Source organism: Haliotis rufescens, unplaced genomic scaffold (genome assembly GCF_023055435.1).
Source record: "Haliotis rufescens isolate VD_foot unplaced genomic scaffold, xgHalRufe1.0.p SCAF_10, whole genome shotgun sequence".
Taxonomy (NCBI): Eukaryota; Metazoa; Mollusca; class Gastropoda; order Lepetellida; family Haliotidae; genus Haliotis; species Haliotis rufescens.
In genome coordinates this window covers 14813950-14828616 of record NW_025963780.1, presented here as the reverse complement: position 1 = coordinate 14828616, position 14667 = coordinate 14813950, and the positions used below count along the sequence as shown (strand labels likewise).

At 46.2% G+C, this 14667-nt stretch overlaps 1 protein-coding gene across 1 annotated transcript; it reads right to left on the bottom strand.

Moving 5' to 3' along the window:
* Positions 1 to 664: 664 nt before the first annotated feature.
* Positions 665 to 14172, bottom strand: LOC124112093 (prostatic acid phosphatase-like). Its single transcript, XM_046472037.2, has 11 exons — positions 14017 to 14172; positions 11884 to 11982; positions 11709 to 11795; positions 8336 to 8488; positions 8080 to 8175; positions 7863 to 7952; positions 7101 to 7221; positions 5216 to 5301; positions 2236 to 2428; positions 1999 to 2094; positions 665 to 873 (listed from the first exon to the last, which is right to left on the bottom strand). Exons 1-11 carry the CDS (start codon positions 14098 to 14100, stop codon positions 803 to 805), a joined length of 1176 nt encoding a protein of 391 aa, XP_046327993.2. The 5' UTR covers positions 14101 to 14172; the 3' UTR covers positions 665 to 802.
* Positions 14173 to 14667: the final 495 nt, after the last annotated feature.

Genomic DNA, 14667 nt, shown 5'->3' with positions numbered 1-14667 from the left:
TGTACAACAGACATGTCAGTAACATCCTACCACCAGTTTCAGTTGTCACAGACAAGTAGAGCTTGTACAACAGACATGTCAGTAACAACCTACCACCATTTCCAGCTGTCACAGACAAGTAGAGCTTGTACAACAGACATATCAGTAACAACCTACCACCAGTTCCAGCTGTCACAGACAAGTAGAGCTTGTACAACAGACATGTCAGTAACAACCTACCACCATTTCCAGCTGTCACAGACAAGTAGAGCTTGTACAACAGACATATCAGTAACATCCTACCACCAGTTTCAGTTGTCACAGACAAGTAGAGCTTGTACAACAGACATGTCAGTAACAACCTACCACCAGTTCCAGCTGTCACAGACAAGTAGAGCTTGTACAACAGACATATCAGTAACATCCTCCCACCAGTTTCAGTTGTCACAGACAAGTAGAGCTTGTACAACAGACATGTCAGTAACAACCTACCACCATTTCCAGCTGTCACAGACAAGTAGAGCTTGTACAACAGACATATCAGTAACAACCTACCACCAGTTCCAGCTGTCACAGACAAGTAGAGCTTGTACAACAGACATGTCAGTTACGTCATACCATTAATTTGAGTTTACAGATGATTCTTGGGACAGGTGTGAATGAATTTTATAAAGAAAAAGACAGGTTGTTTTCAGACACACTCACTATCGTTTTTTTGTCATGATTTTATTAATCACCTTAATCACCGAGGAGCACCTTAATGATGGATATATGTATGGTAATGTACATTTCAGGTCAGTTGGTGTGTTCTTGAAGCAAATCTTTATTTTAAGTGTGGATGAAGAACTTTGATGACTGGACTGGCATGTTGTCCTCGCTTCCCGATGATTGTACCTACAACATGCAACAACATGTAAAGCCTTGACTTTAGGAGAAGGAGGGGACACATATTTGTTTCATTATATCCTTACAGAGTGGAGTAGACAGGACTCATGTTTTGGCTGGACTCCTCTATAGGTGACTGAATGGCTCACCAATTTTAGGACTGGCACAAATGTTGAGTGATCGACACACTTATGTGGACACACATTGGCACGCACATTAATGCGAGCCAATGACGCACGATTGTAGGTACTGCCACACACATTAAGGCAAATGAACGACACAACAGTGTTGGTATTGGTATTGTATGGCTTAGGATCTGGACTACGTGGAGGCAAGAAAACAACTCCCCTATGTATGGATAAGAACTCATGTGGCAAGCGAATAACTCACTAATGTAGGGATTGAAACCAAGAGGCAACTAACGGCAACTAATGTAGGAATTGGAACCCAAGTTCCTGATTATATAGTTTTGCTCCATTTTGAGGATAAGCATTGTGACAACAGTGATCCATCACATTATGACTGTTGTCTGAGGGGCAGTCGGGTAGCCTAGTGGTTAAAGCGTTCGCTCGTCACGCCGAAGACCCGGGTTCTATTCCCGACATGGGTACTATGTGTGGAGCCCATTTCTGGTGTCCCCCGCCGAGATATTCCTGGAATATTGCTAAAAGCGGCGTAAAACCATACTCACTCACTCACTCACTCACTCACTGTTGTCTGAGATTACATTGGTGGCTAAGGCACAATACTAGGTGACAGCTAAGGCACGGGACTAGGTGACGGCTAAGGCACGGGACTAGGTGACGGCTAAGGCACAATACTAGGTGACGGCTAAGGCACGGGACTAGGTGACGGCTAAGGCACGGGACTAGGTGACGGCTAAGGCACAATACTAGGTGACGGCTAAGGCACAATACTAGGTGACGGCTAAGGCACAATACTAGGTGACGGCTAAGGCACGGGACTAGGTGACGGCTATGGCACAATACTAGGTGACGGCTAAGGCACGGGACTAGGTGACGGCTAAGGCACGGGACTAGGTGACGGCTAAGGCACGGGACTAGGTGACGGCTAAGGCACAGGACTAGGTGACGGCTAAGGCACAGTACTAGTTGGTGGCATGTCCCTGTTTACCTGTGTTGGAGGCGGCGCACTCGGCGTCCCAGTCTGTGGGAACCATGTCTTTGGTGAGGGACACAAAGTTGACCAATGGGCACTGGGACGTACAACCTGCACAGAAACCCATGAATGTTTAATACAGTATTGATAACAGACAAGACAGTTCTGAGACAAAATGTGATTGTGGTACAGAGACAAGATGTGTTACTGGTACAGAGAAGAGATGTGTTGTTGCTACATAGTGTGTCGCACCTGGGATGGTGAGTTGATGAGGCTGTGTGTCATCGTTAGGGTCTGTGGATGACACATTCCTGTAGTACAGCTCCACGTGGAAGACACCGGCCCCTGTCTCGTGCAGCTCCATGAAGACGGTGGACGTGTAGGGCGGGATTAAGTTATTGTAGAGCTTCAACGCGCTCAGTACCGCCACTACAGTGGAGTCATGCTATGCAAAAACAAGAGGGTAACATGTTTAAAGCACCAACAGAGACATTCACTAAATTGTTTTGATGACATATCATATTGCCATAGAACTAAAAGGATACGTTGTTGTAGTAGGGTGTGATAAGAGGTATAGCGACCTCGTTTTTTACAGACATTGTCATTTGAATTCATTGCAGTGTTGATCGTCATAAGCTCAGTCGTCAAAGGTTTATGATTATGTCTCAGAGTTTTATCGGTAAGATGCCAATTCGTGGTAAGACATGCACCACTTTGGTTTTGTTCCAACATCAAGCTGTCACCACAGGATAACTTAAATAATTTTCAAAGTGGTTTCTCAGAAGGTTTGAAAAGGAAAAGCAAGAAAACTATAAAATAGTGTTTAGTTTTAGTATTGACAACCATTTAACGATAAAATGAATCTTGCCCTTGTCCAATCTTTATACATCATAAAGACAATTGTATTTAAAACTTGAATAGTTTACGGCTAAAAAAACATCTTAAAATACGAGTGGGACAAGACATACTCAGCTTTTATACTGAACCGCAAAAGAAACATAACCCAGAGTAACATTGCATGAAAAGTTGTCATTTAAATATGTGGGTATTTTTTGTCAAAGTTTCTAAAATGTAACACTACCTTGTCCGGAAAAATGAAATTTGATGATAAAAAATCAAAGCAGATGACAATAAAACCGATCGCCCAAACGCATCACGGCAATGCCATGGTAACCCAATGCACGTGAGTTCCCGGCAAATTGAAAAGCACATGCGTTCCAATATTTCTTGCCCTATAAAAATCCACCCAGATCGGATATCATTCATTCGTTAATGAATTACTACCACATGCCAAGATTGACAAGAAATCAGCGACACCAAGTCCTTGGACGATTGCAAGCTGGACAAACTGCCCAGCATGTAGCCAATGCATTTCCAGCAACGGTACCAGACCACCAACACTACACATGACCAACCATGTAGTGGAAGACCAAGGGTCACCACCCAACGTCAGGATCGTCAGATTGTGTGACAGCATCTTCAAGATCGCTTTGTTACTGCTGTGGAAACTGCTCGAAAGACCATTGGGACACACCAGCGACACATTAGTGCGGACACTGTGCATCGACGATTGACGAGCAGACACCTCCACTGTCACAGGCCACACTGAAGACCCATTCTGACACCACGTCATCGCCGGGACCGTCTTCAGTGGGCAACACGGCACCAGCATTGACGTCCTCTTCTCAGGCCAGAGCCTTTACTATATCTCAAAAGCAGATGTCAGAGAGAAAGAGTCTGGTGATGCCGTGGGAATCATTATTCGGATGCTTGTGTTGTTAAGAGAGAGACTCGTGGGGTGATCCGAGCATCATGGTGTGGGGTAGAATTTGTCTTGCACAGAGGGTCGGCCCAGTGGTCTTCCAGGACATCGGTCCAGGGAGAGGCAATGGTGTAACAGCAGCTCGGTACATTGATCAAGTCTTGAGACCACACGCCATACCTCATTTGGCACGTTGCCGCAACCAAGAGTTTCAGCATGATGACACCGTGCCCACACTGCAAGAGCAACAAGAGAACCATGCAGTGGCCTGCCCTCAGTCTCGATTTAAATCCCATTGAGCACCAAGGCCGACAACTGCAGCTGAACTGTGTCAAGAGTTCCTCAGAGTGTGGACTCAAGTGCCTATGGCCTTCATCAACCGCCTCATCCATTCCATGTATCGACGTTGCACGGCAGTCATCAATGCACATGGCGGACACACGAGATACTGACTTGTGATGCCATTTTCTCAGAGACTATTGTTGTGTTTCACTTTAAGAACATTTGACACTATAATTTCAACCTTGAAGATAAGTTTTGCCAAGTTTCATTTTTTTAATATGTTTCAAAGTATGTTTACAGTGTTTGGACAAATAAGGTTTCTCATATATCTATCCATGGTGACGTTTCTTTTACAGTTCAGTATAGATGTAAAAGTAAAAGTTGGGGACAAGACATGCTCAGGTGACAGATGTGAAGTACAAGTTGGGGAACAAGACATACTCAGGTGACAGATGTGAAGTACAAGTTGGGGGACAAGACATACTCAGGTGACAGGTGTGAAGTACAAGTTGGGGGACAAGACATACTCAGGTGACAGATGTGAAGTACAAGTTGGGGGACAAGACATACTCAGGTGACAGATGTGAAGTACAAGTTGGGGGACAAGACATACTCAGGTGACAGATGTGAAGTACAAGTTGGGGAACAAGACATACTCAGGTGATAGATGTGAAGTACAAGTTGGGGGACAAGACATACTAAGGTGACAGATGTGAACTACAAGTTGGGGGACAAGACATACTCAGGTGACAGATGTGAAGTACAAGTTGGGTTGACAAGACATATTCAGGTGACAGATGTATAGTACAAGTTGGGGGACAAGACATACTCAGGTGACAGATGTGAAGTACAAGTTGGGGGACAAGACATACTCAGGTGACAGATGTGAAGTACAAGTTAGGGAACAAGACATACTCAGGTGACAGATGTGAAGTACAAGTTGGGGGACAAGACATACTCAGGTAACAGATGTGAAGTACAAGTTAGGGGACAAGACATACTCAGGTGACAGATGTGAAGTACAAGTTGGGGGACAAGACATACTCAGGTGACAGATGTGAAGTACATGTGAAGTTGTAGCTAATATGTGATGGAATAGGCAACTGTTCATGAAACTTCCACAAAATAATACCGTGCACATATTAGCGAGAAGAGAACACAGTTTACAGCATAGTAAAGTCTACCTACAGCCGAGAACATATTCATCTTGGTAGTGTAGCTCTTGGACGCGACCTTCTTATGTGCCAGGTCTATCCACTTCTCTAGTAGAGGACCTAAAAGACACACATCCATCCTGTCAGATCTAGGACTGGATTGATGACTGCACATGACTTCAAGTGGCATATCTCCGGGAAATGGTAAGAGCGAGATTGCACCAGGAAGTTAACAATTTCATACCCAACACGCCCGCAAGCCCAACACGCTCACACGCACGCACGCACGCACGCACTCACGCACGAATGCCTTGTGGCTGTGGATTAAAGTAAACATTTCGATAATGTCCTGCTTATCATTGCCATAACACAAGAGTTTTGTTTGAGCGAACATGTTCTTCATGTTTCTAATTCAGTTACTTCATATCAATTTGAAGAAAGAAATACTTTTGTTTTGCACTTGAGTTTATAAGTATGTTTCTGGATATTGATAAACTGCCAAAACAAATGGGCACTACAGTGAGGATAATGTCGGTATCCAGATAACACAACAATACAGCATTTTGTGTGATTAGTGACAACACATGGTTCATGGTTGATGAGTACGTGAGTGAACATGAATGAATACTTCTCTATGTGGCATCAGTAATCGTGAAGCATAGCCAGACACTCCATGGTAAGAGCTAATAGCTATTGTATTGGATGACATACCGACGTCGCATCAGTAATCGTGCAGCATAGCCAGACATTCCATGTCAAGAGCAAATAGCCATTGTATTGGGTGTCGTGTAGACGTGTCATCAGTAATCGTGCAGCATAGCCAGACATTCCATGGTAAGGGCAAATAGCTATTGTATTGAGTGACATACAGACGTCTCATCAGTAATCGTGCAGCATAGCCAGACAATCCATGGTCAGGGCAAATAGCTATTGTATTGGGTGACATACAGACGTGGCATCAGTAATCGTGCAGCATAGCCAGACATTCCATGGTAAGAGCTAATAGCTATTGCATTGGGGACATACAGACATGTCAACCGTAATCGTGCAGCATAGCCAAACATTCCATGGTAAGAGCTAATAGTCACTGTATTGGGTGACATACAGACGTCTCATCAGTAATCGTGCAGCATAGCCAGACATTCCATGGTAAGAGCTAATAGTCACTGTATTGGGTGACATACAGACGTCTCATCAGTAATCGTGCAGCATAGCCAGACATTCCATGGTAAGAGCTAATAGTCACTGTATTGGGTGACATACAGACGTCTCATCAGTAATCGTGCAGCATAGCCAGACATTCCATGGTAAGAGCTAATAGTCACTGTATTGGGTGACATACAGACGTCTCATCAGTAATCGTGCAGCATAGCCAGACATTCCATGGTAAGAGCTAATAGTCACTGTATTGGGTGACATACAGACGTCTCATCAGTAATCGTGCAGCATAGCCAGACATTCCATGGTAAGAGCTAATAGTCACTGTATTGGGTGACATACAGACGTCTCATCAGTAATCGTGCAGCATAGCCAGACATTCCATGGTAAGAGCTAATAGTCACTGTATTGAGTGACATACAGACGTCTCATCAGTAATCGTGCAGCATAGCCAGACATTCGATGGTAAGGGCTAATAGCTATTGTATTGAGTGACATACAGACGTCTCATCAGTAATCGTGCAGCATAGCCAGACAATCCATGGTCAGGGCAAATAGCTATTGTATTGGGTGACATACAGACGTGGCATCAGTAATCGTGCAGCATAGCCAGACATTCCATGGTAAGAGCTAATAGCTATTGCATTGGGGACATACAGACATGTCAACCGTAATCGTGCAGCATAGCCAAACATTCCATTTCAAGAGCAAATAGCTATTGTACTGGGTGATATACTGACGTCTCATGGTCTAATCATCACCTCCTTTCAAACGTCCGACGTTGTCACTGAACAGAAGATCGAAGCCAATTTGTTCGAACTCTCTGAGTTTAGCGTAGATGGTTTCATTCACCCAGGTCGGCCAAGTTATATTATGGGTTTTCTGAAATGTAATATCGTTAGTATGTTCATGTTGACAAATCATGACAATATAATGTTACAAATTTGTCATCATTATATGATATTAAGAAATGGATGATGCAAAAATAACAATTGTACATAAATCTTGAAGGATTTCTCTTTCATAGGAAGTGTGTCTGCTAATTGAAGGAAATCACTCACATTGAAGTGTGTCACCTATGTGCAGTACGTAATGCATGTGACCTACCTCACACTGAAGTGTGTCACCTATATGTTGTATGTCATGCAATGTGACCTACCTCACTTTGAAGTGTTTCATCTATATGTGGTACGTCATGTAATGTGACCTACCTCACATTGAAGTGTGTCACTTATATGTGGTACGTCATGCAATGTGACCTACCTAACATTGAAGTGTGTCACTTATATGTGGTACGTCATGCAATGTGACCTACCTCACATTGAAGTGTGTCACCTATATGTGGTACGTCATGCAATGTGACCTACCTCACATTGAAGCGTGTCTTCTATATGTGGTACGTCATGCAATGTGACCTTACTCACATTGAAGTGTGTCACCTATATGTGGTATGTAATGCAATGTGACCTACCTCACACTGAAGTGTGTCACCTATATGTTGTACGTCATGCAGGGTGACCTACCTCGCAAAAAAGTGTGTCCGCCACAGGCCCAACGTCACGCACTCTGAAAGGTTTGAAACCTGATTCTCTGCTAATGAACTGGATGAAGTCCTGAAAAATGAAATAATTATTTTGTCTGGTGATAGTATGATACATGTTTACTGTCTGTTTAGGAGCGAAGATACGTCATCTCAAACATAGAAGTAGTTGGATTCGTATTGAAAGAAGTGTACATTACCATATCTGCAGCCACTAGCTTCTTAAGACGGTTAGACGCAAAGTTGGCAGTCTCGATTTGGTCGTATTTTTTACAGGGCTTCCGCAGAGCCAGCATCTGTAAAACGAACATAAAGGCGGCTGGTGTTAGTGCGGCGTACAAATAATTCAGTCACTACCTGTGTGACAGGGACATCCGTTATGAGTAAGTTTGTTTCATTGGGTCCTTCGATTGAGTGAGCACGAGTATACATGGTGTAAGTGATTGTGTTATTTACGTTATCCTCGGGCTCTGGCCTGGTGTGGACGGGGATGGGCTGCCAGGGGATGTTGCTGTTCCACACTTGGTCCCCACTTGGAGGGTACAGACCGGCCAGGTTGGAGTAGGCAGACATCAGACACCTGTCCACGTCTGAGCTCTCCACGGTGACCTGGAGTGACATCAGTGAATCAGATTCCCAACCTTACACTGAAAGTTTACAGAGTTTTCAAAAATAAAACAAACATAGGGGAGGATCAGAAAGGAGGCTTTTCGCGCTCCTGATACAGATATGCAAAACATAAAAATAAATGAGTGAGCATATTTTTACGCCGCTTTTAGCAATATTCCAGCAATATCACGGCGAGGGACACCAGAAATGGGCTTCACACATTGTACCCATGTCGGTAATCGAACCCGGGTCTTCGGCGGGATGAGCGCACGCTTTAACCTCTAGGCTACCGGACTGCCCTAAATAAATACTTGTCATGTTTCACCCACCTCTGTGTGCAGGTACTTGTCATGTGTCACCCACCTCTGTGTGCAGCTACTTGTCATGTGTCACCCATCTCTGTGTGCAGCTACTTGTCATGTGTCACCCACCTCTGTGTGCAGCTACTTGGCATGTGTCACCCACCTCTGTGTGCAGGTACTTGTCATATTTCACCCACCTCTGTGTGCAGGTACTTGTCATGTGTCATCCACCTCTGTGTGCAGGTACTTGTCATGTGTCACCCACCTCTGTGTGCAGGTACTTGTCATGTGTCACCCACCTCTGTGTGCAGGTACTCGTCATGTGTCACACACCTCTGAGTGCAGCTACTTGTCATGTGTCACCCACCTCTGTGTGCAGCTACTTGTCATGTGTCACCCACCTCTGTGTGCAGGTACTTGTCATGTGTCACCCACCTCTGTGTGCAGCTACTTGTCATGTGTCACCCATCTCTGTGTGCAGCTACTTGTCATGTGTCACCCACCTCTGTGTGCAGCTACTTGGCATGTGTCACCCACCTCTGTGTGCAGGTACTTGTCATATTTCACCCACCTCTGTGTGCAGGTACTTGTCATGTGTCACCCACCTCTGTGTGCAGGTACTTGTCATGTGTCATCCACCTCTGTGTGCAGGTACTTGTCATGTGTCACCCACCTCTGTGTGCAGGTACTTGTCATGTGTCACCCACCTCTGTGTGCAGGTACTCGTCATGTGTCACACACCTCTGAGTGCAGCTACTTGTCATGTGTCACCCACCTCTGTGTGCAGCTACTTGTCATGTGTCACCCACCTCTGTGTGCAGGTACTTGTCATGTGTCATCCACCTCTGTGTGCAGGTACTTGTCATGTGTCACCCACCTCTGTGTGCAGGTACTTGTCATGTGTCACCCACCTCTGTGTGCAGGTACTCGTCATGTGTCACACACCTCTGAGTGCAGCTACTTGTCATGTGTCACCCACCTCTGTGTGCAGCTACTTGTCATGTGTCACCCACCTCTGTGTGCAGGTACTTGTCATGTGTCAAGCATCTATGTGTGCAGCTACTTGTCATCTGTCACCCACCTCTGTGTGCAGGTACTTGTCACGTGTCACCCACCTCTGTGTGCAGGTACTTGTCACGTGTCACCCACCTCTGTGTACAGGTACTCGTCATGTGGCACCACCCTCTGTGTGCAGCTACTCATCATGTGTCACCCACCTCTGTGTGCAGGTACTTGTCACGTGTCACCCACCTCTGTGTGCAGGTACTTGTCACGTGTCACCCACCTCTGTGTGCAGGTACTTGTCATGTGTTACCCACCTCTGTGTGCAGGTACTTGTCATGTGTCACCCACCTATGTGTGCAGGTACTTGTCATATGTCACCCACCTTTGTGTGCAGGTACTCGTCATGTGTCACACACCTCTGAGTGCAGGTACTTGTCATGTGTCACACACCTCTGTGTGCAGGTACTTGTCATGTGTCACCCACCTCTGTGAGCAGGTACTCGTCATGTGTCACCTACCTCTGTGTGGAGGCACTTCCCATGTGTCACCCACCTCTGTGTGCAGGTACTTGTCATGTGTCACCCACCTCTGTGAGCAGGTACTTGTCATGTGTCACCCACCTCTGTGTGCAGGTACTTGTCATGTGTCACCCACCTCTGTGTGGAGGCACTTCCCATGTGTCACCCACCTCTGTGTGCAGGTACTTGTCATGTGTCACCCACCTGTGTGTGCAGGTACTTCCCATGTGTCACCCACCTCTGTGTGCAGGTACTTGTCATGTGTCACCCACCTGTGTGTGCAGGTACTTCCCATGTGTCACCCACCTCTGTGTGCAGGCACTTCCCATGTGTCACCCACCTCTGTGTGCAGGTACTTGTCATATTTAACCCACCTCTGGGTGCAGGTCCGTGTCATGTGTCACCCACCTCTGTGTGCAGGTACTTGTCATGTGTCACCCACCTGTGTGTGCAGGTACTTCCCATGTGTCACCCACCTCTGTGTGCAGGCACTTCCCATGTGTCACCCACCTCTGTGTGCAGGTACTTGTCATATTTCACCCATCTCTGGGTGCAGGTCCGTGTCATGTGTCACCCACCTCTGTGTGCAGGTACTTGTCATGTGTCACCCACCTCTGTGAGCAGGAACTTGTCATGTGTCACCCACCTCTGTGTGGAGGCACTTCCCATATGTCACCCACCTCTGTGTGCAGGCACTTCCCATGTTTCACCCACCTCTGTGTGCAGGTACTTGTCATGTGTCACCCACCTGTGTGTGCAGGTACTTCCCATGTGTCACCCACCTCTGTGTGCAGGCACTTCCCATGTGTCACCCACCTCTGTGTGCAGGTACTTGTCATATTTCACCCACCTCTGGGTGCAGGTCCGTGTCATGTGTCACCCACCTGTGTGTGCAGGTACTTCCCATGTGTCACCCACCTCTGTGTGCAGGAACTTCCCATGTGTCACCCACCTGTGTGTGCAGGTACTTGTCATGTGTCACCCACCTCTGTGTGCAGGCACTTCCCATGTGTCACCCACCTCTGTGTGCAGGTACTCGTCATGTGTCACCACCCTCTGTGTGCAGGCACTTCCCATGTGTCACCCACCTGTGTGTGACAGGTACTTGTCATGTGTCACCCACCTCTGTGTGCAGGCACTTCCCATGTGTCACCCACCTCTGTGTGCAGGCACTTCCCATGTGTCACCCACCTGTGTGTGCAGGTACTTGTCATGTGTCACCCACATCTGTGTGCAGCTACTTGTCATGTGTCACCCACCTCTGTGTGCAGGCACTTCCCATGTGTCACCCACCTCTGTGTGCAGGTACTTGTCATATTTCACCCACCTCTGGGTGCAGGTCCGTGTCATGTGTCACCCACCTCTGTGTGCAGCTACTTGTCCTGTGTCACCCACCTCTGTGTGCAGATACTTGTCACTGAGAAACCCAGAGTAGCGCCGACGGATGAAACGACCAAGCGAGTAGTGTTGTTTCATTCCTTCCTGAAAGCCAGTTTTCAACATTATATCATTTGTAAATGTATCTTTATTTTAAGAGGGTAGGGTATTTTAGAGCAGCGTCGTGACGTACCATGGTGAGCCATCCTAGTCCCTGGGGCCAGTACTTCTCGATGGCGTTGGGGTTGTTCGGGTACGTCCTGAAGGGACTGCGGTCACCGTGTCGGTATACCTGTGTTCAAAGAGATGTCTAGAAATAGTACACACTGGCAAACTGAAAGAGGTTCTTCCAATTTATGAGAGTGAATCGTCTGTACAATGGGGTTGACCAGTTGTTAGCTGCTGTGGGTGGATGTTTCTGCATGATAAACTTAATAACTCGGAACAGAATGCCATATAACTTCAGGCTTTGTGTGAAAACATTGTAAGTTGATATTTGCATGTAATTCAGTAGAACGTGTTACAAAACTCAATGACGTAGTAGAACGCATGTTCTATCGGTAGGCTTTACCAACTCAACACGGTCTGGTGATACCATTACTGCAGTCAACACTCAGTACACGGTCTAGCGATACCATTACTATAGTCAACACTCAGTACACGGTCTAGCGATATCATTACTGCAGTCAACACTCTGTACACGGTCTAGCGATACCATTACTATAGTCAACACTCTGTACACGGTCTGGTGATACCATTACTGCAGTCAACACTCTGTACACGGTCTAGTGATACCATTACTATTGTCAACACTCTGTACACGGTCTAGTGATACCATTACTGCAGTCAACACTCTCTACACGGTCTAGTGATGCCATTACTGTAGTCAACACTCTGTACACGGTCTGGTGATACCATTACTACAGTCAACACTCTGTACACGGTCTAGTGATACCATAACTGCAGTCAACACTCTGTACACGGTCTAGTGATACCATTACTGTAGTCAACACTCTGTACACGGTCTAGTGATACCATTACTGCAGTCAACACTCTGTACACGGTCTAGTGATACCAATACTGCAGTCAACACTCTGTACACGGTCTAGTGATACCATTACTGCAGTCAACACTCTGTACACGGTCTAGTGATGCCATTACTATAGTCAACACTCTGTACACGGTCTGGTGATGCCATTACTGCAGTCAACACTCTGTACACGGTCTAGCGATACCATTACTATAGTCAACAATCTGTACACGGTCTGGTGATACCATTACTGCAGTCAACACTCTGTACACGGTCTAGTGATACCATTACTGCAGTCAACACTCTGTACACGGTCTGGTGATACCATTACTGCAGTCAACACTCTGTACACGGTCTAGTGATACCATTACTATAGTCAACACTCTGTACACGGTCTAGTGATACCATTACTGCAGTCAACACTCTGTACACGGTCTGGTGATACCATTACTGCAGTCAACACTCTGTACACGGTCTAGTGATACCATTACTATAGTCAACACTCTGTACACAGTCTGGTGATACCATTGCTGTAGTCAACGCTCCCTGTCTAGTGATACCATTGCTGTAGTCAACACTCAGTACACAGTCTGGTGATACCATTGCTGTAGTCAACGCTCCCGGTCTAGTGATACCATTGCTGTAGTCAACACTCCCGGTCTAGTGATACCATTACTGTAGTCAACACTCCCGGTCTAGTGATACCATTGCTGTAGTCAACACTCCCGGTCTAGTGATACCATTGCTGTAGTCAACACTCCCGGTCTAGTGATACCATTGCTGTAGTCAACACTCCCGGTCTAGTGATACCATTGCTGTAGTCAACACTCAGTACACAGTCTGGTGATACCATTGCTGTAGTCAACGCTCCCGGTCTAGTGATACCATTGCTGTAGTCAACACTCCCGGTCTAGTGATACCATTACTGTAGTCAACACTCCCGGTCTAGTGATACCATTGCTGTAGTCAACACTCCCGGTCTAGTGATACCATTGCTGTAGTCAACACTCCCGGTCTAGTGATACCATTGCTGTAGTCAACGCTCCCGGTCTAGTGATACCATTGCTGTAGTCAACACTCCCGGTCTAGTGATACCATTACTGTAGTCAACACGCTGTACACGGTCTAGTTATACCATTACTGCAGTTAACACTTTGAACTCTGAAATCAAGATCGATCAAGCCACAATTTTATTTAACTAAGTAACGGATGATGCAGCTATTTTGAAACCAAAAGACAATCAAAGATGGCCATGGGCTTCAACCAGTATCAGTGGGAAAAGAAAGGTTTTCTCACCAGACTGACGAGCCTGAGTGTGGGGGGAGCTGCGTGACAGACTGCCCAGCTACAGACAAGTACAGCAGTAAGTGTTGTCCACATATCCACGAAAGCCTTGACTGCCTTCAGTCACAGAGATACCAATTCCGTGCTGGCCGGCTGGGAGATACAATCTCTTATCTTTACACGTTGCCTGGCGCTATTGGCTAACTGTAGAACATGGTATCTGCCTGCGGCTATCTGGTGAACCTGTGTGAAGATAACACGGCGCCTCTCTACAGCACTCTGCTCAACTTACTCTTCTGTCCAGTTCACACGATTTACCCAGTAAAACACATCAGTATTTATTGGACCACCGGGTATTGTGCCCACTGTTTGACCCCAGGGCACTCCAATGCCAACTGGAACCTACGTTTCGCACACCTCTCCACAAGTTACACTTCTTGTCTTATAGTCGCATACTTTCTCAGATCGCGTGCTCATACGGTGAAGGTCGTCTGATGGCTTACAATTTGAACATTTTCTAACCCTGATCTCGTACTCCGACGACAGCGTCATTTCAAGTCGTATCAGAGGTACCGAGTATCTAGCCAGCGATACTGCCTATCTAGTCAGAAATACTGTGTATCTAGTCAAAGATACTGTGTATCTATCCAGAGGTACCTAATA